General features: G+C 47.1%; 2 protein-coding genes across 3 annotated transcripts in view; both read right to left on the bottom strand.

Annotated features, from left to right (window-relative positions):
• Positions 1 to 2,434: 2,434 nt before the first annotated feature.
• Positions 2,435 to 11,158, bottom strand: part of CDKN2B (cyclin-dependent kinase inhibitor 2B (p15, inhibits CDK4)) — a 45,916-nt gene continuing 37,192 nt past the window's right edge. Inside the window, exon 3 of the mRNA XM_011972321.1 lies at positions 2,435 to 4,474. Within this exon, the coding sequence (XP_011827711.1) occupies positions 4,326 to 4,474 (149 nt within the window). The 3' untranslated portion in view covers positions 2,435 to 4,325. The remainder of the gene's footprint in view (positions 4,475 to 11,158) is intronic.
• On the bottom strand, positions 2,439 to 9,839 carry CDKN2A (cyclin-dependent kinase inhibitor 2A). 2 transcript variants are annotated; one of them, XM_011972320.1, is made up of 4 exons: positions 9,815 to 9,839; positions 9,312 to 9,459; positions 5,567 to 5,873; positions 2,439 to 2,920 (listed from the first exon to the last, which is right to left on the bottom strand). In XM_011972320.1, exons 2-4 carry the CDS (start codon positions 9,435 to 9,437, stop codon positions 2,907 to 2,909), a joined length of 447 nt encoding a protein of 148 aa, XP_011827710.1. In that variant the 5' UTR covers positions 9,438 to 9,459; positions 9,815 to 9,839; the 3' UTR covers positions 2,439 to 2,906. The 2 variants fall into 2 exon arrangements, with proteins under 2 accessions (XP_011827710.1, XP_011827709.1); XM_011972319.1 differs by lacking the exon at positions 9,815 to 9,839 and having other exon boundaries at positions 9,312 to 9,736.

Raw genomic sequence — 11,158 nt, 5'->3', positions numbered from 1 at the left:
CGTCCGTGGTTACGGAAAGCCCTCGCCTCCAAACTGCAGTCCCGCATTCAATTCTGCAGCCTCAGGGCCTGGAACAGCCATGCTTAGAACCCATCCTTCCTTCCTGCTCCATCCACCCTTCCCCTCTGGCTTCTGTTTTTTTTCACTGGAGAAAGCCCACCCGAGTCTCTCAGCCTGCTTCGGAGGTTACTGCGGCCTCCTCCACCGGTAGTTCTGGGACCTGGGTCTAGTCCTCAGTTCCAGAGCAGGTCCTTCCCTGGAGTCGTCAGGCCCAGTACGCGTGTGCTCGGTGTGCTCGGGAAACGCGTGGCAGCTTTAACAGCAGATCTCCATAAAAAGGTCCCGGAGATAGGCTCTTCCTGGCCTGAGGTCCAGCGCCTCAAAGCGGAAGCCTTTGCGCTCCCCGAGGTGCTCACACCACAGCGGAGCCTGCTGGCTAGTGGAGCGTAGGACTGCGAACCAGCAATCGCCCGAGAAGCGGCGAGGGGGAGGGGAATGTCTTCGAACCGGTTATCCCTCCCACCCCCAGCAGAAGTCGGGGAAATGGGGATGGAAGGGGGAAAAAAGGAGAAAACAGGAGTGGGGTTGAGGAAGGGTAAGGAGGACGGCGAGCTTCCTACAGTTGCGGGGGGAGGTGGAGAAATTTTTCAGGGGGACAGCTGAGTGGTAGAGCTAGCGAGCTTCAGGGAAATGTTGACAGACGGATGCCCAGAAAGTGAGGATGCCGGGCATGGGCACTGAGTACTAGACACAGGAGATATATGGAGGCAGGAAATTGGCACATCAGAAGCATTTGACCTTCCTCCCTAAAACACAAATTGAACAACAACAAAAGATAATAGCGAAAGTGGCACAGTAGTGAGCTCGTAGGGCCCATTCCTATACAGAAACACAGAAAAATAAGCAAAAGCTGCCAGAATTGACTTCGTGGGAACTCAGGGAAACAGTAAGAAACTTTACAGCAACCAAGGGAGTGCTGAACCCAGACAAACGTAATTGAAACACAATGATAGGGAAGAGGGGCAGGAAAGTGTTGGGTAGACAAAGACGGGTCCCTGGTAAGGGCCCTCCCCTGGGCCTATGCCCACTGGACCTAGGTGAGGACAGGCACTCCTTCCTTCATGCCAAATGTTGCATATCCCAAGACCACCCTGTCCCGCCACGCTCCCATCCTTTGCCTATGAAAACCCTGAGACCCTAGCAGGCAGACACACAAGCGGCAGTACGTCCAGAGGAACTCATCGGAGGAACTGGACGTGGAGCTGGGCACCCCAGGGGCAGGGAGCACGCCAGTGGAAGAGCACACCGACAGACCATAGGAGTCGGTCTGTTATGTTATCATAGTATAATAATATTATAAAATTATGTTATAATACAATAAAGTATAAAAATATAAATAATAATGTAATAAATAGAAATAAAATAATAATTACATATTTGTATTTATATGAGAACACTATGAATAAATTTAAGCCAAAAAAACAACTCGATGTTCATCACTGGATGAGTAGATGAGCAATTTCCAGTACATTCATGCAATGGAATATGATTCAGCCATAAAATGAAATGAAGTACTGATACATGCTGCTGCAGGAATGAACTCCTCAAACACTACACTTGATGAAAGAAGCCAGACACGGAAGGTCACATATTGTATGATCCCATTTATAAGAAATATTCAGAATAGAGACAAAAGGAGATTTGTAGTTGCCAGGGGCTGGAGGCAAGAAGGGTTTAACAGGTATGCTTAACGGGGCCTCCTACGCAGTTGACGAAAATGTTTCGGGCTACATAAGTGATGGTTGCATAACATTGTTCTAAATGCCACTGAATTCTACTCTTTAAAAGTTTTAGTTTTATGTTATGTGGCGTGTACCTAAAAAAAAAAAAAAAAAAAAAAAAGAGGCGCGGTGCTCCAGCCTGGGATGAGGCAGCGTAGACAGGAGCATCTCCCAACCCCAGTGAAGTCTGAGCCGCGTGCCTGCAACAATCCCACTGTGGCAGAGAACCGCAGAGTTCCTTCCGGTTTGGCGGCAGTCATTGCAACCTCACATCCCTCTGGAACCGGGGAGCCAAGTCGGATTCCGAGACTGTGGGCCAGGTTTAGCCGGATTCAGTTACCTGGCTGAGGCCTAGTGAGCAAAATATCCCAGACCTCGCGTGATTTGGAACCGGAAGTCGGATAAATACGGATCTCCAGATGTGCTAGTCTACCGATATGAGGTCGCCCTAGAGTTTCTATTCACCATTTTAACAGCATTTCATCCATCTTGAGACACGCTTTTTGATATTTTATCATCTCAAGATAGTGTTGGATGTCTAACAGCAGCGTTTTTCTAAGAGATACATGAAACAACAGTGTCAGAAACGATGCTGTATTCCATGCAATTAAATTGTTGTAATAGGTGCTCAATAAATGTTGATAATATATAAGTGAATGAATGAAAATTATTTTATTTTTATTTGAGCTTTGGTTCTGCCATTTGCTAGCAATGTGACTCAAGAGAAGCCAGTAACCCCTCTGAGCTTGCCTAGTTCACAAAAGCCTGTAATGATGTCGACAGCTTCCTCAGGCTGGGAGGCTCGCAAGAAGTGCTCACATAAATGTGCGCTTAGGACGTGAGTACTCACTCCCGAAAACTCCAACACAGTGAAAAGGCAGAAGCGGTGTTTTTCTTTTTTACATTTTTATAACAATATATAAAAGATGACACAAATGGAAATTTACGGTAGTGGGGGAAGGCGTATATCTACTTCAAAAGGCAGGTCATTTTTAAAAGCTCTATTTTCTAAATTAAAACTACGAAAGCGGGGTGGGTTGTGGTGGGGGCAGTTGTAGCCCTGTAGGACCTTCGGTGATTGATGATCTAAGTTTCCGGAGGTGTCTCAGAGCCTCGGTAGATCTTTCAATCGGGGATGCCTGCGGAGGGCAGAAAGAAAACAGGCGTTAGAAACCGGAGGTCAAAGATATGTGGCGCATCCCGCCCTCCTCTCTTGCCGTCCCTACCGGCATTGAAGTACTTATGGACAAGGTTCTCGCAATGGCTTCACGTGCATGTACCCGCCGCCACCGCTCTCCCACACCTTCCTGGTCCAGCAGCGAGTCCACTGCCCGCCTGGCTGCTCCAGGCGCGCCGACCGCTCAAGCGCTCCAGGTCCGCCCGGTCGAGGGCAGAGAAAGCGCGACCGCCCGGCCCGCGGGGTTGCAAGAAGAAAACGAGTGTTATGTAATGAGTGTCAGTGGTTGCTCACCATGCAAAGGCGAGAAGATGTGGCCTTTCCCTTCCCGCCTTCCCAGGCATCTTTTGCACCTGGTGCGGAATGAGCCAGCCAGCTAGCGATAACCAAAGGGCGCCTCAGGCTCTGGCGTTCCTCGGCTGAATCCCGTAGCTTCCCTACGCATGCCTGCTTCTACAAACCCACAAATGGTTTCCTATCATTTCTGAAACAAAATGGATGCTCATTTATTCATATGATTTGGCTTCTGCCTTTCTCTCTAATCTCGTTGTGTACGGGCTCCAGCTTGCTGTTTGGTTCTCCCGAGGCAGCATTTACACTTGAGAGTCTCAAGTTTATTTTATTCCTGGGGCAGCATTTGCACTTGAGAGTTTCTTTTTATGTTTATTCCTGAGGCAGCATTTGCACTTGAGAGTTTCTTCCTCCCTAGCTTTCATTAGATTCTCCAACCACTCTTTATTTTCTCCTCCTATTCACACTTCATATTTACCCATTGCATTGGTTTTATAAACTGGCTCTCTGAAAATAGGTTGTTATCTTGCTTAACGTCTATTTCCCAGGTCGGCCATGATAGCTTGGGACTGTAATCCCAGTACTTCAGGAGGAGGAGGAGGGAGGATCGCTTGAGCCCAGACAACAGGGTGAACCCTCGTCTCTATTAACAACAACAACAACAACAAAAACAAACAAAAACAGGCATCGTGGCGCGCACCTGTGGTCCCAGCTAGTCTGGAGACTGAGGTGGGAGAACCCCTTTAGCCAGGGAGGTTGAGGCTGCAGTGAGCTGTGATCGCGTCATGCACTCCAGGCTGCGGGCAATAGATCGACCCTGTCTCCAAATGTAAACCCCATGAGGGCAAGACTCTTGTTTGGTCTCATTCACCTTGGCGTGCCCACCACCTAGAACAGGGCTGATCACGCAGTAGAATCTAGCCATGTAATTAATTGTGCTTGAAGAGGGGGTGTTGGGGAGTAAGAGAAGGAAGGGAGGAAGGAAGAAATGAAAGACTTGTGTGCTTGGATTAAATATCTTCGGTTTGGTTGAGTCGTTCAATTTATTCATTTGCTTGTGGCCCAATTCGATAGTTTTACTCCCTCTCCCACTTGGCTCCTCCAGCTTTTCGCTCAGCCCTGGAACCGCGCTGTAATTGGCAACTCCTTCTATATCGGGACCGGATGCTAGTTGTAACTGGAGGCGAAGTCTCCTTCTTCACCGGGACTCGGATGCTAGCTGTAACTGGAGGGAATTGGTGGGGAGCAGAGGCCGAGTAAAGAAGAACTTCGCGTCTTTAACTTCGAAGGTGATTTCGCGTTCTGTATTTACAGCATCTCCAAGCAGAGGGCTTAGAGCTAACTCTCCACCCCGTCCTCTCCGGCTCCCCTATGGCCCAGGGAGCCCAGTGCCCCGTTCTAAGCCAAAATAAGAAGGATTTCAGAATCTTCAAGGTCATGTTTTACCTTAAATATTCGTGTTAATTCCCATGTATTGCTTCATATATCTTTTTTTTTTTTTTTAAAGGTGTTCCTCCTCTAGAAACAATTGAGTAATGTTGGCACTTTCAGCAGACAGCTGTGGGGGTAAGGAACTGGGGTCATGGAATGGGGGCGGAGGGAGGATGTTTTGAGATCGCAAAAAGGAAAGGCAAGGGCAAGGAGGACCACAATTCTATCTTCATCTCTCAGTGATCTCTTGCACAAGTTTAAGAGGGAAAGGAGAGGGCCTCTGTCTGCCACAGAGTGCTGCAAATTCCGGTGCACAGACTGCCAGGGTCAGCGAAGTCTTGGTCCTATTGCCCTCAGAATCCCCTGGGGCAGCTCTGAAAAACTCTACCGCATAAAGCGAAGGGTCAGATTAGTTGAGTTGTGCAGAAGAGCCGAGATTGAGAGATCTCCAGATGATGCCACGCATAATTGGGTTTGGAAATCCTGGGGTTGGTCCAGCCAGCTTGGTATGCAAATGAGGAAACACACCTGGTAAGTGGATGCAACTGGCCCTAGTTTGGAGGAAGACGGGGCACTAGACCTCTAGCCTCTTGAGTCTTCATTGCTCCGCAGTCTAGGCCTTGAACTAGGAGAGGGTAGGTATGCTTTGGGAAGTATAATGTACAGAATGGGCTTTCACGTGCGCAAGTTCATGTCGGGATTATTTCCCATTTGCTGCCCTGGCGGGGAAGAGCGATCGGGAGACTCAGGCCCTCCCATGGATTGGCACGTGAGCTGAGGCAAGACCCGAGACTGGTCTCCCGGGCTGAACTTTCTGTGCTGGAAAATGAATGGTCTGGGCTTTGGAAGCTCTCCGGGTACAAATCCTTAGATCATCAGTCCTCACCTGAGGGACCTTCCGCGGCATCTATGCGGGCATGGCTACTGCCTCTGGTGCCCCCCGCAGCCTCGCGCAGGTACCGTGCGACATCGCGATGGCCCTGCTCCTCAGCCAGGTCCACGGGCAGACGGCCCCAGGCATCGTGTACGTCCAGCCGCGCCCCAGCCCGGTGCAGCACCGCCAGCGTGTCCAGGAAGCCCTCCCGGGCAGCGTCGTGCACGGGTCGGGTGAGAGTGGCGGGGTCGGCGCAGTTGGGCTCTGCGCCGTGGAGCAGCAGCAGCTCCGCCACGCGGGCGCTGCCCATCATCATGACCTGCCAGAGAGAGCAGAGTGGTCAGAGCCAGGGTAGGGGCCGGCATGATGGAAAGGAAGCTTGTGTGAAGCCCCCTCACCGCCAAGCAGACACCCACACAAGCCACAGGTGTCTAATTACCCCTACATTTGCTTCCAATTTCCAATTTCCTTCTCGAGTTCTCTATCCATTCTTCAGTACACATTGAATTCCAATATAACCTCCGAACTTCTGCGGAGCTGTCGCCACAGGCAGAGAGCACTGTGAGGCACGGGCAAAATAGCAAAGGGGCAGGGACAAACTGACTTTTACTCCAGTCTAACTTCCTGTATTTCCCTTGAGATAAAACTACTGAAATTTCTTCCTGAAATTATGTTAGGCCTGGAGATTTTTTTTTTTTGGTTCCCTGCTGTATATCCAAGCGCAGAATGTGGTAATTGTTAAAAAGAGAAAACTTGTTTGTTTGTTTTTTTAAACAAATTCTCACAAAACTTTTAAGTTACCCTTAGTTTCTGGGAACGTTGAACTTAAATTTCTTTTTCATTAAATTAGTTTTAAAATTACATATTGGCATAGTACAGTTGTATATATTTATGTGGTACAATATGAAGTTATGATCTTTGAACACAATGTGGAATTAAGTCAAGCTAATTAACCCATCCATCATCTCAAATATTTGATATTTTTGTCAAATGAGAGCATTTGGGATTTACTCTTTAGCTATATTTATCATGCTGTGAAACACATCTCAAAAAAAATCAAACTTATTTCTTCCATCTTAACTGAGGCTTTGTATCTTGATTACCACTCCCCATTCCTCCCACCGCCCCCCCCCAGCTCCAGCAACCACCATTCTACTCTTTACTGCTAAGAATGTAATTGTTTTATATTTCACAGATAAGTGAGAACATGTGATATTTGTCTTTCTGTGTTTGGCTTATTTCATTTAGCATAATGCTCTCCAATTCCAAAAATTCAATTTCTTCAAGTATAAAATAAGAAGGCTAGACTAACTAGCCCTAAAATTCCTTCCTGTGGTAGGTTGAATAAGGTCCCCCCCCCCAAATGTCTATGTCCTGATCCTCAAAAACTGTTAATTTATTAACTTATGTGGCAAAAGAGGCTTTGCAGATGTGATTTAAGTAATGGTCTTGAGGGAGATTATCCAGAATTTTCAGGGTGGGCCCAATAGAACCCCAAGTGTTTTTATTAGAGGGTCACAGTCAGAGAGAAGATAAAAGAGTGGAAGCACAGGCCACAGAGAAAATACAGGGACTATGAGCCAAGGAATTTGATGGTCACTAGAAGCTGGAAAAGACAAGGAAACAGATTGTCCCTTAGAGTTTCCCAAAGTGGACCCATTTTTGACTTCTGATCTCTAGAACTGTACTGTAAAATAATAATTTTGTTTGTTTTAGCTAACACATTTGTGATAATTTGTAACAGCAGCAATAGGAAACGAAAAGGCTTCCCAGGTTTATGATTTGAGAGTTCATTAAACAAGAGATGGTCACCTTTTTGGTTCCTAAATCATCTTGGAAACAAAGCCATTTCCAGAGAGGAATTTTAAAATACTGTCTCCACTCATAGCAACCTTAAAATCTGAGTGTTGCATTGTGGAAATAGACAATTTATTTTAGGATAACTGTTATTTTTTATATTAGCTTGAGGATGGTTGTGTTAAAGAGGAATTACTTATTTTTAGGTACATTTCATACTAAACACAAATTGCATAATTTGCCTAAATCAAGGAATTATACTAAATTATATTATGGTTATTAAATCCTGTCCTGAGAAAGTGAAACTGACTTAGTTTTCAAAGAGACAAAGAGAAAGTATAAGCAAACCAAATTGCAGCTACAAAAAGAAAGACAAAATGTTGCAGCATATTTATTGTTCCGTGTGTTCACTGAAGTTCTCTTCGTCTTGGTCATAAAACTAGCCTTAAAGGTTTTTATTATATTTCATAGAATGAAAAACCTAAAAAGTAACCCATATGTAAATATTTAAATCACGATAGAAATCCAAAGCAAAAAGAAAATGAATTCATTGAATTAAAATGTGTAGGATGCTTAAACCCATTTGATAATAAATTGATATGAATTTAGCATTTAAAAATATTATACAAATAAGTGTTCCTATATTAAACACCAATGTAGTTAGGATTCTAAGCCAACAACACTTCCCCTTTTCTACATGTTCTTCTCCCTTCCCCATTAAAAATTGTCAAAACTATCCACTTTTCTTTTTCCTTTTTGTTTTTAAACAAATAAGGTCTCTTCTAAGATATTTTAGGACTACAAAGCCAAATTCCCGGGTCCAAGCTGTTGGCAAAATTTTAGAGATGCTAAGTTACCCATGCATTAATTACTTTTAAATCATCCCCTAACTCCCTCACAAAACCGGAGTAGGGAGAGGAGAAACACCACTGTTCAAAAATGAGGAATTGAAAACTCTATCACAAAATAAACTATTATCAAGTAAGCTAAAGATAGCAAAACAGTAAAAATATTAGCAGATATTCCCAAAATGGTGACTACATATTACTTCTGGCACGATCACATGAATGTAGCTCATTATTTCCTAAGTTCCTACAGCAAACATGTATTTATTTGCCCTACTCAGTTAAAAATAAACACAATATGTAGTTGCTTCTGAATGCTTTTTTTATCTCTCTCTTTCTCTCTCTCTCTCTTTCTTTCTTTCGACAGTCTCACTCTGTCACCCAGGCTGGAGTGAAGTGGCTCCCTCTCGCTGTTCACTGCAACCTCAGCCTCCCAGGTTCAAGCGATTCTCCTGCCTCAACCTCCCGAGTAGCTGGGATACAGGCGCCTGTCACCACCCCCGGCTAAGTTTTGTATTTTTAGTAGAGGCGGGGTTTCACCTGTTGGCCAGGCTGGTCTCGAACTCTCAGGTGATCCCCCCGCTCCTTGAGCTCCCAAAGTGATGGGATTATAAGGCGTGAGGCACTGCGCCCGGCAGCTTCTGAATAATTTCGATCAGAAATTTATATTCGATATTTATTCCAACATACACCACAGATTTCCACTGATAATCCCTACTAGTAAGAAAGATAAACTCCATCCAGGCATCTGTGAATTGGGGGCTAAGTAGTCCCAGCACATCTTACATTTCTTTAAGACTCCCGTTTTATCTCAAACCTTCGTAAGTTTTGTATCTGATAGAGCATACTTCCATCTAATACAAATATGTTCCCCCCTTCAGATCTTCACAGCATTCGAGAGATCTGCACGCGCGTGCCTCCTCATTCCTTCCTTGGCTTCCCAAGCCCCCAGGGCTTCGCCAGGAGGAGGTCTGTGATTACAAACCCCTTCTGAAAACTCCCCAGGATGCCCTTTTTTCCAGTCTCAAAGTGCTACCTGATTCCGACTCCCCTGCAAACTTCGTCCTCCAGAGTCGCCCGCCATCCCCTGCTCCCGCTGCACACCCTCCACCCACCTGGATCGGCCTCCGACCGTAACTATTCGGTGCGTTGGGCAGCGCCCCCGCCTCGAGCAGCGCCCGCACCTCCTCTACCCGACCCCGGGCCGCAGCCGTGGCCAGCCAGTTCGCCGAAGGCTCCATGCTGCTCCCGGCTGCTCGCTCCCTGCTCTCCCACTCTCCGCAGCGGCCAAGTGCACGCGGCCGCCCCACCCTCTGGTGACCAGCCAGCCCCTCCTCTTTGTTCCTCCGGTGCTGGCGGAAGAGCCCCCTCGGACTCTGTCCCTCAACTCCTCTGGAGGGATCGCGGTATCTTTCCAGGCAGGGGGGTGCCGTTCGCGAGTGCTTGGAGGAGGTGCTATTAACTCCGAGCACGTAGAGAATGTGGCACCCCTGAAGTCGCCTCAGGGTGGGCCTCCCCCGGGGGCACCAGCCGGAAGCAGCCCCCGCCAGAGCCAGCGTTGGCAAGGAAGGAGAACTGGGCTCCTCCTCCTCACCTGCCCCCAACACCGCCCTCCGGCCTCCCTGCTCCCAGCCGCGCTCCCCCGCCTGCCAGCAAAGGCGCGTTCGAGTGCATTCACTCGGTTAAAAAGAAAAAAAGAAATCCCCCCGCCCCCCGCCCCGTTTCCTTCCTCCGCGGTACAATCTTCCTAACTGCCAAATTGAATCGGGGTGTTTGGTGTCATAAGGAAAGTATGGCTTCTTCTTTTAATCATAAGAAAAAGCAAAACTATTCCTTCCTAGTTGTGAGAGCCCCACCGAGAATCGAAATCACCTGTACGACTAGAAAGTGTCCCCCTACCCCCTCAACCCTTGATTTTCGAGAGCGCAGGGTTCACTAAGTCAGAAATCCTAGTTCAAAGGATTCCTTTTGGAGAGTTGGCCTACCCTCTCCTTCTCCACCCCTTCCCCTCCTACGTGTAAAATGGCTGTCTGGGGCAAGGGTTTCTCAGACGTGTACATTGCCTGGTATAACAGCAGACTCTGAAAAGATGAGGTTTATTTAATACGGGGGAGATTTCTGCCTGTAGGCAGATAGGAAAATGGAGATGGAGTCATTGGAAGGACGGACTACATTCTCAAAGTCATAATTCCTAGACCAGAAAAAGTGCTCAGTGTTCTAGAGGCAGAGTTGCACAGTGATCCAAAGACCCGCTTTACACATTGTCCTATCTCCTACACACTCCTCACATTTCTCTTTCCTACTGAAAATACCTTGCATTTTTCTTAGTTATAAAGGGAGAAGGGAATATGAGTACCCCCTGCTTTACAGGGGTTGTTGTGAGTTTAAATGAATTGTTGTATATTAATACATATAAGCCTTAAGAACACTGCCACACATCCTAAACTAATACCTGTTAGCTCTTGAATTATCCGTTTTGAGGATTGGCTTGCAATCTTGTTTTGAGGCATAGAAAGAAAATGCTTTGGAGCCGGACGCGGTGGTTCACGCCTGTAATCCCAGCACTTTGGGAAGTTGAGGCGGGCAGATACCTGAGGTCAGGAGTTCGAGGCCAGCTTTGGCCGTCTCTACTAAAAATACAAAACTTAGCCGGGCGTGGTGGCGCACGTGTGTAATTCCAGCTACTCAGGAGGCTGAGGCAGGAGAATCGCTGGAACCCAGGTGGTAGAGGTTGCCGTGAGCCGAGATCGCGCCACCGCCTTCCAGCCTGGGTGACAGAATGAGACTCCCATTCAAAAAAAAAAAAAAAAAAATTACTGGCTGGATGTGGTGGGGCATGCCTATAATCCCAGCACTTTGGGAGGCTGAGGCGGGAGGATCGCTTGAGACCTGGAGTTTGGGACCAGCCTGGTCAACACAGCAAGTCCTCATCTTTACAAAAACTAAAAATAAAAATTAGCCA

The sequence above is a fragment of the Mandrillus leucophaeus genome, unplaced genomic scaffold, assembly GCF_000951045.1.
Source record: "Mandrillus leucophaeus isolate KB7577 unplaced genomic scaffold, Mleu.le_1.0 Scaffold1287, whole genome shotgun sequence".
In the NCBI taxonomy this organism is placed as follows: Eukaryota; Metazoa; Chordata; class Mammalia; order Primates; family Cercopithecidae; genus Mandrillus; species Mandrillus leucophaeus.
This window is presented reverse-complemented; position numbering and strand designations above follow the sequence as displayed.